Source organism: Phodopus roborovskii, unplaced genomic scaffold (assembly GCF_943737965.1).
Source record: "Phodopus roborovskii unplaced genomic scaffold, PHOROB, whole genome shotgun sequence".
Classification (NCBI taxonomy): Eukaryota; Metazoa; Chordata; class Mammalia; order Rodentia; family Cricetidae; genus Phodopus; species Phodopus roborovskii.
In genome coordinates this window covers 4,786,780-4,803,708 of record NW_026126459.1, presented here as the reverse complement: position 1 = coordinate 4,803,708, position 16,929 = coordinate 4,786,780, and the positions used below count along the sequence as shown (strand labels likewise).

The 16,929-nt window shown below is 44.8% G+C and overlaps 1 protein-coding gene across 2 annotated transcripts; it reads right to left on the bottom strand.

Moving 5' to 3' along the window:
* Window positions 1-1,675: 1,675 nt before the first annotated feature.
* On the bottom strand, window positions 1,676-15,025 carry Mief1 (mitochondrial elongation factor 1). 2 transcript variants are annotated; one of them, XM_051189411.1, is made up of 5 exons: window positions 14,876-15,025; window positions 9,690-9,840; window positions 7,075-7,252; window positions 6,621-6,883; window positions 1,676-5,660 (listed from the first exon to the last, which is right to left on the bottom strand). In XM_051189411.1, the coding sequence occupies exons 2-5, from the start codon at window positions 9,831-9,833 to the stop codon at window positions 4,854-4,856; spliced, it is 1,392 nt and encodes a 463-aa protein (XP_051045368.1). In that variant the 5' UTR covers window positions 9,834-9,840; window positions 14,876-15,025; the 3' UTR covers window positions 1,676-4,853. The 2 variants fall into 2 exon arrangements, with proteins under 2 accessions (XP_051045368.1, XP_051045369.1); XM_051189412.1 differs by lacking the exon at window positions 9,690-9,840 and having other exon boundaries at window positions 14,876-15,019.
* Window positions 15,026-16,929: the final 1,904 nt, after the last annotated feature.

Sequence of the window (16,929 nt, the reverse complement as noted above, 5' to 3'; positions counted from 1 at the left end):
GACTTGACCCTTGCTCTGGAAGCCCTCCTTCCCTGTAGTGTTCTCAGGACCGAAAGGGCAGGTTTCCAACCTGTAGAGGCCCTTCGGAATTACCTGGTCCGAGCCTTCAGCCTCCTGATAAATCCAGGGACCGCCCTTTGAGGGAGGGACAGATCAGGGGCACAAGTTGGACCCTCATTGGGAGGATATTCCGGTTCCTCTAGCCCTACATCTTTCCTCTGAACTCTGTACTGGGAAAAAATGCCTAACCTCAGTTCTAGGCTAAACATTTCCGTTCTGACATCATAGGGGTGCGTGGTGCTGGTTTATATAGCCAGTTGCCTTAAGATCATGTTTTGTTCAACTGACTCGCAAGCCCCAGGGTAGTTCTGAATAACTCCTAAGTCTAATTTTCAGGCATAACCTTTCCAAGAAGTCATCCAGATGTGTGAGCAGCCGCCTGACACGTGATAAGTTATGAAGCCAACCCTCCATAAAGGTGCTGTTTTGTGAGTGCTGAGAGTCCCTCTTCCACACTCCAGCCCCTTGAGTTCCACTTCTGTTGAAGTGACTCATACGATTAGCTCTTCTACTAGGGCTAGCTCAGTCATTTGGGGGCATTTAGCTAAAGTGACATCCACTGAGCCAGTTTGAAGTTGTCTCTAGTACTAAGAAAGAAGTAAAGCAACTGGCACAGGGCCTACCACTTAACTGCTCGATAATTACTTGCAAGCACACAATCTTAGCACTCAAAAGGCCTCCAGGGTACGATAATTCAAGGTCATCCTTGACTACATCATGGTTGAGGCCAACCTGAGATACTTGAGGGGGGGAGAGGGGTAAGTCATTTTGATTGCTATTATTATTAAAACTCAGAACTCTGACCCTGACCTAATTCCCAAGTCCCTACTCCATGATTCATCCTGCTTCCTCAGAGGATGTTTTACTATTGACTGAGACAAAGCCAACCATAAACAACCAGAATTCAGAGCTGGAGAGGTGGCTCCAGCTAAGAGCAGCTAGCTGCTCTTCCAGAGGACCCAGGTTCAGACCCAACACCACATGGTGGCTCACAAACATCCCCAACTCCATTTTCAGGGAATCTGAAGCCCTTTTCTGACCTCTCTAGTCACTAGGCACATGCATGTGCTACACTTGCATACATTCAGGCAAGGCACCCATACACACAAAATAAAATTCTTTTAAAAATTAGAAGAAAAAAGAATTTTAACTCATTAAAAAGCCAGATGGTGGTGGTGCCCCATCTTTAATCCCAGCACTCAGGGAGCAGAGGCAGAGGGAGTTTCAGGACAGCCAAGGCTATAAAGTAAAACACTGTCTCAATAAACAAAATAAAAAATATAACGAGAATGCACAAGCCCTACATAATGGGGTGTTTCTTATCCCCAAAGAAATCTCCAGTGCATATGTAGACATGCAAAAATTGTGTTTTCCTTACATAAAAAGGCACCAAAAGGGTTAACTATGTCTTCCTTTGCTCTAGGAAGGCTCCTGACAAAGTCATGCAAAAGGTTAAGAAACACTAACCCTGATTTGACACTATAGAGGTCACAGGAAAATGTCTGGTGGCTTCTTTTCCCCCATTCTACTACAGAGATGTAATGCAAATGCTTTAAACTGAAAACAGACCTTCACCCATGTAAAGAAAATACTTCATACCACATACACACATCAGTTGTTGGAAAGGAGATTTTTATTTTCTTCTTCCCATGCTGCAGAAGATGCTGTTTTTCCCAGTTGAGTTTCCTCCTTCAAGGAGAAAAAGGAATAAAGTTCTCTGGGCCTCAAAGCTAAGCTGATCCTATATGGACCCAGCCAAGACAAGACACAAAGGTTGGTGACTGATTCCATTCTACCAGCTTAACACACTGGCCACCCTGGAAGGGCAGGGAAGAAGGCAAGTTGTGGACTTGGCCTCAGAGACCAAGAGTTTAAAGACTAGAAGATGATCAAAGTAAAACTTAACACCCATCTCACCCCCAAGTCTGTAGTAAAATACTGAACCTACAATCCTGGTATTTTGGCCATTTGTAAGTCTAAGAGGCTTACAACCTCCCAGCCTGGTGAAAGGGTCAACTCTAGTCCCCATTGCTTCATCATTTACCTTAACCTTGAGCTTTAAGTAAAACAAGCTAGAATTATAGCAGATCCTCTCAGTCCTATCAAGTTGTAATCCTAAGGAAGTATACCTTGGCAGAAGGCTCTGAACACATGGAGCACCCCTGCTCTCAGGGCCCTTGTTCCTGAAGCTGTTTCACCTTAACCACCTGAGCTCTTTGGAGGATTGCAGTGGACTAAAATCATCCAGGGCCACACTGGAGGAGATAATGGGTCTCCAACAGTTTTTCCATCTTTATTTTTTAAAAAAAGTCTCAATTGTTAATATGAAGAAAAATACTGCTATCCTGAATTCTGTTTTTGAGAAAGGGCAACAAAGAACCAAAATAAACCTGGGACTTGCTTGGTATTAGGGTAATGAGTACAGTTTTAGGTATGAAGTTGAGTATGTAGTTTGGGAGCTACTCAAGAGAAAAGCAGAGCAGTGGCACAGCCACTGGCTTTTTCAACAAGTGTTAGAGAGGAGGGACAGATTATTTTCTTCCATCCAAGCATCCCAGAGCATTTGGCCACCTCTCAGCAAAGAGGAAGGCCTACCCAGCTAATCAACAAACCCACAGGACAGAACTGTTCCCACTTCTCCTTGTTCTAAGGACTTCTGAGAGGCTCCTGCTTGTAAGATGGTCAAGTGAAGATTTTGATTTTTGCAAAGCACAGTCCATAGTCAAAGCTGCTCCTAAAGACAGGAGATAAATTCATTCTTTTTCCTAAATTCATAATGATATATGGCTGTGATTACTTGGGACATTTAAAAACTGGAGCATCTTCAAGTTTTAGTGTTTCATTTTGCACTCTCTCCAGTATCTTAAATGGAATCAGTTCAGAGATGAGTTTGGAAAAGTCTTATAATACTTATGACAGGAAATCCAAATCTATCTAAACAAAATCTGGTTTTGCAGCAGGCTACCAACCACCTCCCCCAACAGACACCAGCTAGAACCTTGAACCCCTCAAGACATCCCTTCTATATCTACTCAGTCCAACCTAGACAACACATGTCTTCACCTCCCATCTCATCATTATAAACAGCCAGGAGGTCATGTTTCAGTTAAGGTTCTTGGCTTTATCTCTTTCAAGTTTCTCATACTATCTTACACAAATCAAAAAGAAATTCCTGAAGGAGTCTTTACATATATATGAGAGAAGAGCAAAAAGGCAGAAAAATAGCCTGGTTCAACCACTTAACCTATGGGAGGAGGAGGGGTTAAAAAAAAAAAAAAGGCAGGTATCTATTGCTACCCTAATTTCAAGTGGGTTGCTTCAGGGTCAGTGCTATTTATAATCACTTCATGTCACCCTCATTAAGAAGGGCCAACACAGCTGCAGAATGTGTCACCAGAATCACACTGATGGAGAGGTAGCAAGAGTAGAGAAAACAGAAAGACTTGATGGAAGAACAAAATGCTAGATGAACAAATCAGAACCAGAGTTACAGGTTTTGAACCAGGCTGACTCTTGTCATGAACAGAAGAAAAAGACACACTGACATGACATACTAAACACCTCCCTTCCCCAACGCAGAGGATACAATTACATAGCCATAAATATCAGTCTTAGCAGCAATGTGGGAAGCCCCAACTCTTTCCTGTGTGTCTTATCTATGTATTCTCTTCTTAAGTAGCACCAATCTCCCCAGGAGACAGGCAAGAGACAAGGGTTGACATGTTCACGTCCCCTCTGGCCTGTGAAGGTACCTATACTGCTCAGCAAACACTCTCAGGTCATTGAAGACAGGGTTAGGTAGGAGGTATTGGCCCTGGGTGTATTCTTGCTCTAAGGCAACATTTAAGAAAGGTAGAGCCTGTCAAGAAGAAAACATGGTCACCGGGTTTTACTGGCACTTAGCCACCTAGTATCTTCCCTTGACCTCTACTGCTAAAGCAAGGCCTTCTTCTGTTGGCAATAAAGGAAAGCAGCATCCTTGGAGGTGCTACCTGTGAAGCCCTCAAGCCTTCCCTGTCAGTGACTTTAGTAACGACAGACAGAAATAGACAGTGGGAACACAGAACCCCCTCCCCCTGTGCTCTCACTGACAGCCATAAAGAAGCGCAATGTGCAATAAAATAACTGCACCAGCTACTCTTATATGGGTCAGTGCACCAGCCCCAGGTGAAAAAGTCTTAGCACAGGAATTGCAAGGAGGAGGAGAGGGGAGGGAAAGGGAGCTTGCTTTCCAGGAACCAGAGTCAAAGGCTGATTTGCCAAGGCAGAGACTCTTTGCCAACCTCCCCCCAGGAATCTAAATACTGTCTCATCACTCGGCAGAACGCTGCTTGAAAACATGTAATCAGTTCTTCTGTGACAGACCACAGGCGACATCTTCATTAGGCAAATGTGCTCCAGGGGCTCCAGGTGTGACCAAGAAAGGGAAAGACAGAGAAGATAGAGAATAAGAGGCCAAAGGGCAGAACAGTGCAGAGCAGACAGAAGAGCAAGAAATTTTGGGCAAAAAAACATAACACCCAACAGTTTGAGGCCAACACTCCACCTTCTCTCTGTTCGTTCCAGAAAAACCAGCTTAGAGCAAGGCAGCAATAGGGAGCACAGTATTTGGTAACAAAAATAGGGATGGGTAGGAAAACCAAAGGGATGTCATTCTAATCAGCACGAAGTGAACAATGACCAGCAAACAGGAGGCACCTAGGGACCCTGTGAGGGACTAACCATGTAGCCAAGTGTTTCTAACGGAGACTCTGGGTCTGATCACCCGACGCCCACTCCGGCCTTCACCTGCCCTACGTCTGCAGCAGCACCTCCGGCTCAGACAACGAGGAGTAGAGAGTATATCCCAATTCGTCTATTTCTTGAGGAGTGAGCTCTGCAAATAGGTTCACCTTGGGGTTTAGGGCACTGGGCAAGACTCCAGCCTCCAAGTAGCTGATGAGTCCCCTCAGGGCTTGCAGGAAGCGGTCAGCCAGCATGTCTGGAGACCAGTCAGCCTCCTCCTGGGCCAAGTGGAGTATGACATTGGTTAGCTGACTGGCAGTGAGGTGGCCCAGAGCTGGAGTGGACTTGCATATGGCCTTGAGGATTTTGAGGCACAGAGATCGGCACCCCGAGTCAGCCTGGTCCAAAGCCCGTAAGCGTGCCGTCTCAGCAGGACGCAAGCTCAGCCGCCACATGTTGTCATACTGAGCTAATCGGTGTGGTCTGGCCACCAAGACAGTGTCACCAAGAGTCACTGATGGCAGGAAGTCAATGACAAGATGTTTGTCCCTCTCATACTGCACTTCTAGTGTCAGGGCCTCTGGGGGTGGTGCTGGTCTGATCACATAGTCCAAGAGGGACCCTATGGCTGGCCAGTTGATAGAGCCTGCCACTACCTTCTCAAATGTGTCTGCCACTGTCTTTGGGGAGAGGTAGCCACCTACAACACAGCGGTCCCAATAACTGCTACCACGAGGAAAGTACTCTGGGTTCTCACGACGGACCAGAAAGAATCCAGGGACATTCATGATGGTGTCCTCGCCAGGTATGCACGACCACAGGTTCTGCTCCAGCACAAGGGGGACAATGAGTTGGATGTGGTCAGCTGTCACCACCTGCCAGAACAGAATTAAAAAGGGTTGGTTTTGTTTTCAATTTTTTATTACAGTTGTTTGTATGTACAAGTGCACACATGATGTATCATGGCATGAGGAGGTCAGAGATAACTCATAGGAGTCAGTTCTCTCCTTCCACCATGTAGGATTCAGGGACTGAACTCAGGTCGTCAGGTTTGGTGGCAAGCATCTTTATCTGCTGAGTCATCTCAGTGACCCAACAATTTAAAAAGGTTTTAAATATATGCTACCTACAACATAGGTCCTAACATCTTGCACTTGCCAACAGTAATAGAAACCAATGATTCAATTAGCACATGGGACAAGAATACAATAAAAGATAAGGTTTCTTCTCAGCTACCATGCCTTGGGCTTTTATTTACTTACTTATTATTTTGAGGTGGGGTATCATATAACCCAGGCTGGCCTCAAACTACTAACCTTCTGATCTTTATGCCTCTTAAGTGCTGAAATGACAGGTCTGTGTCCCTATGCCTATTTTATGCAATGAACCCAGGGCATAATACAACTAGGCTATATCAACTGAGTCACATTCCCAACCCCTACAGCTTCATAAAAAGTATTAAGTATAACCTAAAAAAGTGAGAAAGGATGGAGCAAAGAAATAGATATTGCTGTGGAACAGCATTTACAAGCAAGGGACTTTCCAGTTGAGCCTCAGACACAAAGACTTTCTTTTCTTTTTGTTATAAAGATTTATTTATTATATATGCAGTGTTCTGCCTGCATGTATGCCTGCAGGGTACCAGATCTCATTACAGATGGTTGTGAGCCATCATGTGGTTGCAGGGAATTGAACACAGGATCTGTGGAAGAGCAGTCTGTGCTCTTAACCACTGAGCCATCTGTCCAGCCCCACCACAATGACTTTCTTGAACAACCATAATACTGAGAAGTGTCTTCTGTGCCCAGCCCCACCCTTCATAAGGACTGTGTTACCTGCAGATCATCATAGAGGCTGCCACTCAAGTACATGTCCCGAAGTGGCATATCAGGCAGCTTGGCCCGCAGGAAGCTCCGGAGTTCTGCACATATGTCCACTGCAGCTTGCTTGGCCCGAGCCTGCTCTCCAGCAGGGATGGCTGCCCGGTTCCGGTAGTAAGAAAGAAGTTTCTCCTGCAGGGACATGCGGAGTCGTGATTTCTTCAAGTCTACCTGGCCCCTCCTGGCCAATGGTTTGGGCCGGGGTTGGCAGAATGTATCTGCCAAGGCAAGAGAGAGAGGCATGTGAGCTCTGCCCAAGCTTGCTTAGTCCACAGAAGTCCTAGTCCCAGGAAGGAAAAGGACTTGGCACAAAGGGCAAGTTGAATGACATTCCGTGCCGAGAAGTGTCTCCCTCCCCACAGTAACTCTAAGTCCAGAAACAACCCAGAAAGTCCAAGGAGTTTCTCACCTGTGTCAAAGGCAGATGAGTCTGTGGGAAGAGTCTGCAAAGACCGGCTCAGGCCTGTCTTCATGTCCTTGTTCAACAGTCGAGGGGAGCCCATCCAGTTTGGCTCTTCCCAGCTCCTCTTCCCAGAATGGCTCAGGCGGGTGGGGCTGGTAGGGGCACTGATTGCCCGATCATACATCTGCAATACCAGAAAGGACCCAAGACATATACTAGCCCTCCTCCTTCTGTCTCTTTCCTGACACTCCTCACCCCCCCAAACTCTCTGCCCTATTAAGTTCAACAAGTTTTTTGTTGTTTTAGCTGATGGTGGTACTAAGGATGGAACCCAGGTCCTTGTGCATGCTGGATAAACACTCTACCAGTGAATTATATCCCCAGACAATTTTTCCCCACTTCACTACAATTCAATTTTACTTAAATCAGGATTGTCTAACAAAATTACTGTTAGCCATTATGATCTGAATTCTGGTGTATGTATTAAATTATGGTATACATGCCAGGTGGTGGTGGTGCTCACCTTTAATTCCAGCAGTTGGGAGGCAGAGGCAGGCAGATCTCTGAGTTCAAAGCCAGCCTGTTCTACAGAGTGAATAGAGGACAGCCAAGGCTACCCTACACAGAGAAACCATCTCAAAAACAAAACAAATAAATAAATAATAAACAGACCACCTTTTTTTTCCCTAAAATAGGATTTCCTTGTTCAGGGTCAAACCACCATTTGTTATTCAATCCTGGCCATTCAATACCACGAATGGTACAATCCAAAGACAGGCATCCCACTTTCTCCTCAGCCAAAGCGTTTTTAAAAATAATTTTGTTTTAATCTAAACTATGGAATATTCTGATCCATGCAGAAAAGCTCAGGAAATATTAAATGCTACAAGATCCACAATGTTAAAACCCACAAAAAACTGTTAGTATGTATTGTATTTCTTTCTGGAGATATTTACACCATCAAGATTAGACAATCCTTTCCTAGATCTGACATATTTATATTGTACAGCATGTGTACATTGTACAGGATTATTTTCAGGAGTCAATTCTTTCCTTCTACCATGTGGGTCCCCAAGATCAAACTCTGGTTTTCTGGCTTAGAGCAAGCACCTTTACCTAGAGAGGCTAGACTCTACAGACTCTTGAAACCATGTTTTCCCTTTTTAATCATTTCTTCCAATCACCAAAGATGTTTTAGTATTTTCTGACTATACAACATTTTCCTTAAGCATAGTCCACGTGAAAGGGCTGGGAATGTCGTTCAGCAGCAGAGTGCTTACCTAACACTGGTTTATTCAGTCCACAAGTAGTTACCAGCTGTTCCTCAGTATCACCAGAGGTTTAGTCCCAGGACACTCCAAGCATACCAAAATCCTTAGATGTCTCAGGTCCCTACATGATATGGAACTGTAGCTAAGTATAGTGATCCATGCCTAAACTCTCAGTGGTTGGGAGGCAAAAGCAGGAAGCTTTGAAGTTCAAGACTCCATAGTGAGTTCCCAGATAGGCAGGCTATCTATAGTATGAGACCTTATCTCAAAACAAACAATAGGGATTGGGGGCAGGGGACACATAAACAGACGGACCCAGTGGGTAAAGGCACTTGCTCCCCAATAATGCAAGGTAGACGGTAAAAACCCACTCCACAAAGTTGCCCTGTGATCTCCACTATACACCTGCATACAAGTATTACAAACCAATAAAATATTTTTTAAAAAGTCATTGTACTTGCATATAACCTATGCACAGCTTTATATGTACTTTACATTTTGTTATTTATATTATCTAATACAATGTAAATAGTATATAATTATCCTAATTGCTTAAAGAATGACCTAAAAAAATTCTGCACCTATTCAATGTAAATACAATTTTTTTGTTTGTTTTTCAAGGAAGAGTTTCTCTGTGTAGCCCTGGCTGTCCTGGAACTCAGAGACCAGCCTTACTCTGCCTCCTGAGCACTGGGATTAAAGATGTGCACCACCACACATAGACATGCAAATGCAATTTTTTAAAAACATATACCATCGGGGGGGGGGGGGTTTGGTTTGTATTTTTTGTTTTTATTTTGTTTTATTTTGTTTCAAGATTTATTAATGGGCTGGAGAGATGGCTCAGAGGTGAGGAGCACTGACTGCTTTTCTGAGCCATCTCTGCAGCCTGCAAATGCAATTTTTAAAATAGTATTTTCAATCTGGTTGGCTGAAGCTTGATATGGACTCACAAACTAAAAGGGCTGTGTGTATGTAAGAGAACACACTAAGCACTGTTCTAAGTTTCTAGGTGTGTCCAGTCTACCCAGATGGTGAAGTTCAACACAAAGTATGCAGACAGAGATAAATGTTTTAAGAGTAAGAAAAGAAAACAAAGTATATGTGTGGTTAGTATTTTAAATCAGGTCATCGGGGAAGGAAGGGTAGTTGGGTTAGTTGCTGTGTTTTACTTGCTGGTATACATTTCTTTCCATCTCCAGTGAACTCTTTATGGCTGAAGCCTAGAAGCAGACTGCCAGATGAGCAAGTTATCCTCCTATTAAAGTATCAGAGTCTCCCTCACAAGAGCCCCACTTTGTAGAGACAACTCACCACCTGCCATCCTGTGACCAGGCTGCATAAACTTACCCGCTTAACCGCCAGGGTGGCAATGCCCAACATGGCTGCTCCACCCACACCCAGCACCAGCCGGGCATTGGAGAGTACAAAATCAATGGCAGTGCCAATGCCATTGTCATCCTTCTTGCCTTTGCGCTCACCAGCACCTGCCATTGCTCACCTGAGAATGAAGACAACACAGCCATCACCAACTAGGACCATTCCTTTCTATACCTCTGCACCACAATCAAGGTTATTGCATGCAAAGTCTAGGACTGCATACTCTAGAGTCCAAAGGGGAGGTACCATGTCCCATGACTCACCTGGATACATAGGGAAAAAAATGCTAGTGTATGCTGTAGAAAAATCTTTCAGCAGACCTGAGTCTATAACAAACATTAAGTTCACTACCAACCCTATTTTTGTACTAAAGTATCCCACCATACAATATAAGCCTCCCTACTCCTTTACAATGTGGTGTTGATAGGAAGATAGGGTCTTCCCTCTAGCCACTGCTTTGGAATGTTAGGATTAAGAAACAGGCAGGCATGGTGACACAAGTTTATAACCCCAGCACAACAGAAGACACATTGAAAAAAAAAAGTCTCACTATCAGATACAAAACTACTCTTTCCCTCACTGTACTCACACTGTGGCTTTTTCTTTTTCTTTCTATTAAAGCTGCAGGTTCAGGGATATAATGAGAAATTATCTGGTCAATTGAAATATATTCCTACTTCCAATGCACAGAGCAAGCAAGCCAAACAAGGGTTAAACAAGTCAAGTATGTCCATGCGGGATCAAGTAAGACAGCTCTTCACCACTCTTCCAGCTGTCTCTGTAAAAGAGACGGGTATCAGAAACCCAGTGGAGGCAGAGGATTCTGATCAGGAAAGACAGGACACTCACATTTCCACAAACTTACAATGACCTCTGTTCTAAGAAAAACCTTTACAAGAGATTTATAAGGCCCAGTGGTGGCGCACACCTTTAATCCCAGTTCTTAGGGGAAGAGATCTCTGAGTTGGAGGCCAGTCTGGTCTACACAGAAAAACCCTGTCTCAAAAAAGAAAAAACAGATGGAACCGGCCGGTGGCACACGCCTTTAAACCCAGCACTCGGGAGGCAGAGGCAGGCGGATCTCTGCGATTCAAGGCCAGCCTGGTCTACAGAGAGTTCCATGACCGATGGGCTCCAAAACAATACAGGGAAACCCTGTCTCAAAAAAAAAGAAAAGGAAAAACAGATGGATAGATGGATGACAGATAGACAGACAGATAGATAGGATAGACAGATGACAGATAGTACAGACAGACAGACAGACAACTAGATTTATGACAGGGAGAAGCACTAGATGCAGAACCCTCTAACCATTCTTTAAATGAACAGCAGGACCAGAGGGTAACTCTTCCTTCCAAGTTGAAGCCTGTCAGTCCTTGGCCCTGCTGATGACTGAAGGATCAAGGTGGGAACAGAGTAACAGTACAACATGGGTTTAGGGTCAGAAATTCTGAGGGCTGAGTACCTGCGTTGGACCTGAGCTAACTGCTCAGCTATAAACGGAGGATAACGATCACTTCATGGCCCAAATCACAGGGCTGTATGTAGTGAGGAAGAACATTGGTTGTAACACTGAATGCAAGTACTTCATCCACTACAAACCTCACTGTCATTATGTCAAGATTTCCATCCACCAGACAGAAGGACCGCAATAGACTGTCCAATTACACTGCATGTCTTAAGACAAAGCTCAAACAGCCTCAAAAACACACTGAAACTCTCCTGTGCCTGAGATCAGAATTGGTAAGCAGAGCAGGCTTGCTGAAGGCTTCCCTGATAATCTAGTTCAATACTCTTCATCCCTACCCTAGGACTTTGTGGTATCATAGACTTTTGATGACCTGGAAGAGAACATTCACAAGCTCCAACAGAGAGACAGGTCCTTATTCCAAACCTCCCTTATTCAGGTTACTCTCCCTCCAGCATCTACCAACTCTGCTGCCTTCTACCTCCAGAAGATATGAGCAAGACATCAAGGAAGATCACTATGTCTAACAGTCCAGTTTCAGATTAGCCAGATAAAGTTCTGGAAACCTCCTGTATAATACAACTGATCTGCGCACTTAAACCACCTAAGATGTCTGGGATTTTTTTTGTTTTGTTTTTAAAGACTTATTTATTTAATGTGCATTGGGGATTTGCCTGCAAGTATGTGAAGGGAGATGTCATTGTGTAAATATGTTTCTGTTATTGGTTAATGAATAAAACAATGTTGGCCTATAGGAAAGTAAGATAGGTGGGACTAGGAGAGGTGGAGGATTCTGGGTAACATTGTGGGGTCTTGATGTGATCTCAGGAAGAGGACTTGAGACTAGCGTTCTCAGTAAAATAAGACCATGTAGAAATACATATATTAGTGATTATGGGTTAATATATAAGACAGAGCTAGCCAATAAGAAAAGCTAGTAACCAGCCAACAGCTTTATAACTAATAGTCTCTGTGTGTTATTTTGGGACTTGGTTCTGGGACCAGGCTGGCAGGAAAGTACACATAACATGTACGTCTGTATGAGTTCACCTGGAAGGGAAGTTAAAGACAGTTGTGAACTGCCATGTGGGTAATGAGAATTGAACTCAGGTCCTTTGGAGGAGCACCCAATACTCTTAACTGCTAAGCCATGTCTCCAGCCCCTAAGATGGCTTAAAAAAAGAAAGAAAAGAAAGAAAACACAGACCTGGCAGAAGGCTGGGAAGAATAACATTCTGTGAACACTTCAAGCAAGTTTTAAACTATTTCTTACAGGGTATCAACCATGAGTTCCTCCCTAGAGCCATGTCACCCAAACTGGCCTCAAACTCCCTATGCAGCCAACAATGGCCTTGAACTCCTAATCCTCCTGCCTTCTTTAAGTGCTGTGATCACAGGCATGTGTGCTCATACCTAGCTCTTATCTCTAAAGATGAAGAAACTGAAGTACATGTTCAGTAACTAGCCCAGAGTTACTTACTCATTAGCAAAGTTTGCAGCCAGAGTTTGAATCCAGAGCTTACGCTGCTAGGAGAACCAATCCATGAATCCCAAGCAGCCTGTGCCATTGCCTCACAGCTCATCTCTAAGCACTAGACAGCCTGTGCCATTGCCTCACAGCTCATCTCTAAGCACTAGACAGCCTGTGCCATTGCCTCACAGCTCATCTCTAAGCACTAGACTTGTAACCACTATAGCTTCATGGGAGCACATGACACATTCACTGCTACAAGAATGTAATGTCTGACACAGTAAGTGTCTACTGTAATCGATGAACTAACCCTAGGGCATTTGAGAGTTTTGTTTGGACATTTCTTCCAGACAAAGGCAGTTTTTTAGCCCATGCTGAAAAATTTACTACCTGTCCCAGGCTTTTCCAGACATAATCTGTTGTCTAGCCCAAGCTGACCTGGCTAACTATGAACTTGTGGTCCTCTGGCTTCAACTTCCTGAGTACCAGGTTTGCAAGTCTGACCAAATTCATTGCCTCTAATGTCTCTCACTCAATTATTTTCCTCACTACCCTGGCACATTCCAAGACACAAATGTTCCCACCATTCCCTTCTTAGAAAGCTGGGACAGTACCCCAGTCAGCTACTGGCTCCATAACAGGAAAATTACTGTCCTTCCATCCCTGGCCCAACTTCAACTCCAATCACACTCCCTATACCATTCTAACAGACTTGTTTCCCAGCTACAAAGTACAGTTCCCACGTTCAGGCACTTGTTTATTCTCTTCCCACTGCACCAAGTGTCTGCTTCCCATTTGGGGCAGACCTCAAAAGTCTCTTCTGTAACCAACACAATTTTCATTCCTGTCTCCTAGTTTTTTGTTTTGTTTTGTTTTGTTTCTTGAAACAGGGTTTCTCTGTGTAACAACAGCTCTGGCTGACCTTGAACTCAGAGACCCAAATGACTCTGCCTCCCCAGTGCTGAGTCTAAAGGTGTATACCACTCACTACTACCTGGCTTCCAAAGCTTTTTATACAGTACCTAGTACGGATTTCCCACTGAATTCCTCCTTATATTGGTTTGTTGTTATTGTTAAGATTTATTTTATGTATGTGTATTTGCTTTGCAATATAATGTCTCTGGCCCATGTATATGCCTGGTGCCTATGGAGGTCAGAAGAGGTCATTGGATCCTTTGGAACTAGAGTTATGGATGGTTATTAGCCATCTTCTGGGTGCTGGGAATCAAATCTAGATCTTCTGCAAAAACAACAAGTGCTCATAACCACTGAACCATGTCTCCAGCCCTAGTCTTAATGGACCCTATCTTTCTTCTCTATCCCCAGAGCCTAGGTATATAAAGGGAACTCTAAAAGGTTCCTGAATTAAACATGGCTATTATGCTGCAGTGGGACTTCCTAATGTCAATGTCTCCAAGAATAAATAGGGCAAGTGAGATGACTCAATGGATAAACACATTTGCTGACAAGCCTGAAGACCAGCATTTAATACCCAAGAAAGACCCCCAAAATAGAGAGAACCAACTCTCCTAAGTCTCATGACCTCCACACACATACTATGGCACATGACCTCCACACACATACTATGGCACATGTTCCCATACTCATTCATAATAAACAAATCTAACTTTAAATTTAAGAAAATAAAGGGCTAACATTCCATCAGCCAAGTACCATTTTTCAATGCTGTGTGTACACTGTCTAGGTCAATTCTCACCAAACCTAAAGAGATTAAGTACTATTACTTCCATTTCAAATGATGAAATGAAGGCCTGGGAAGGCTCAGATACTTGTCTTGTATCCCACAGATACTAGTTAGCGTATCAGGATTTGAAAGCAGACACTGCATATCATGATTGCTACACCAGTTATGCAGTAATGATAAATGTCTGTTTCAAGAATACAATACAATACAATATAAAATGAGTAGACAAGATGGCTTGGAACTGAACGCTAATGACTTCAACCACTATCTTGTCTAATATTCTCATATACAAAAAAAGTTCATGAAATAAAATGAAGCCAGTTCTGTTTTGGTGTGTAGCTTGTAACCCAAGGCCCATGTTTCTCAATAATAGGACCCACTTCTATTGACATGTCTATTTTATCTAGTGAGTTTTAGAGAGTAAAGACACACTTTGATGATAAAGGTCGGCCCTTTCCTAGCTTCTTGCATCAGAAAAAAAGAGAAACCCCCAGGAAGAAGGGTCTACCTACCTGAGGCTTCCTAATGCATCTGTGAGGTGGGGTAGGGGAGCCACAACTGTCTACTGAAGGCACCTTTGTCCTCTTCTTGGAATTAGTGTAGAAAGAAAAAAGGAGGATCCTAAATAAGTCCTCCAAGTTTGCTATGGAGGAAGGCCAGGCCCTTCTCCAGTTGCTTCTCCCGAGCCTGTAAATCCTCAAGTTTCTGATTTTTCCTGAATTCTCGGCGGATGGAAGCAAAGTAGAAGTCTCGATCAGTGTAGCGAAGCTCTCGGCCTTGGCGCAGCAGAGCCCGGTATAGACTCAGAACCGCCTCTCGACTCCACGTGGCCATGGGGGACTGACAAGTACTAAGTGTAACACTCTAAACAAAAGAGAAAACACAGAAGCACTGTGTGGGTCAGGGGTTCTTAATGCCAGATTGAGTGACTTCCAAGGACTTCATGGTAGAGATAGGATCAGACTCCTCCTACCTCTTAACAGCCCCTCCTGGGAAAGCTCAGCTATGGCTCACCAGGGCTGAAGAAGTAGGCTGCCTGAGACCTGGATGTGCCATCCCATCACCATAGCACTTAGTAAAAAGTACATAACCCCACCGAGTATCAGCTTCCTCATCATGAGAATACCTACTATATAAGGTTATTCTGAGAAGTGCTCCTGCAAAGCCCCTGCAATGGAACTCTTCCAGAAGGTATGGCCTAGAGTGGTTAAAGACAAGGACTCAGCCATATCTGCATCCTGACATTACCTGAAAGGCTTTCTTCATTGTTGTTGTTTTAATTAATTAATTTTTTTACTTATATGTATGGTATTTGCTTGAATGCTTGTCTGCACACCACTGTATACCTGATGCCTTCAGAATCTAACTGTTGTCAGATCCCCTGACACTGGAGTTATAGGTAGTTGTGAGCCAACATGCAGGTGCTGAGAATTGAAATCGGGTTCTCTGGAAAAGTAGCCAGTGCTCTTAACCACAGAACCATCCCTCCACCCCTTTGAGGTTTTTTGTTTTGATTTTGTTTTTGTTAGCTTGGGTTTTTGTTTGTTTTTTGTGACAGGGTCCCTCTACAGAGCTCTGGCTGTCCTGGAACTCACTATGGAGACTAAGCTGGCCTTGAACTGAGATCCACCTGCCTCTGCCCCATGAGAGCTGAAATTAAAGGTGTTCGACGGGTAACTTACAACGTTCCCAGAAGAAAGTAATTTTCCCACCTGCCACAACAATCCAGACCCTAACTCTCTGGAATGAGGGAGCCTTACATGTGTGCAGCACTTCCGGTGTTCGCCAAACTTTCCCAGCCAGGGCCCAATGCACACCGGGCTCATAACTATGCTGGAATGGAAGGAGGAATCCTCCCGAAACCCCTACGTGGGAGAAACGATCGTTCTATGAACTTAAATGTGTTTTTGAGGAGTGAAGAAAGTATTTGGCTAGAAAAGAAAAATGATCTGGACTTTGGGCCCCGAGACAGAAGCAATAGCCTCCGATTCTAACTTCCTGCGCGAAACTGGGCAAGCTACCATCACTTTTTTCCCTTAACTGCAGAGCAGCTCCCCTCGGCCCTAAGGGTCTCTGGTGATGCAAGAGATGCAGAAAAACAACAGAGGGCTGGAAGGAGAGCGTCACGCAGGGGCTGGAACAAGATCGCTGAGTGACCGACTATAGGCCCGGCCGGGGTACAATTCCCGGAGGGCGGGGACGGGGACACGGGGCCAGGCAGGCTTGATGAACCCGGTCTGGGGCGGGGCGAGGGTTGGAGGCTCCGGAGGCAGCCGGTAGCCCCGGCCGGCCCGAGCGCAAGAGGGCGATCCCCGGCCGCCCTGATTCGCTCCCTCACTCACCCGCGGGCCACGCGCTACCTCTCCTCAGGAGTCTCCACTGGCCCAGTACCTCTCTCGGGGTCACCCATCAACATGGCCCCTTTACTTCCGGGGCACGACCTCGCTCACGGGGTCGACAGAGCCGAGGTAGTAAGCACGGAGGCGGGCGGAGGCGGAAGAACTTCCGGTCGGCCCCTCCGCAGCCTCCCTCCGGAGGCGGAACCGGGGACTTAGTCGGGCCCTGA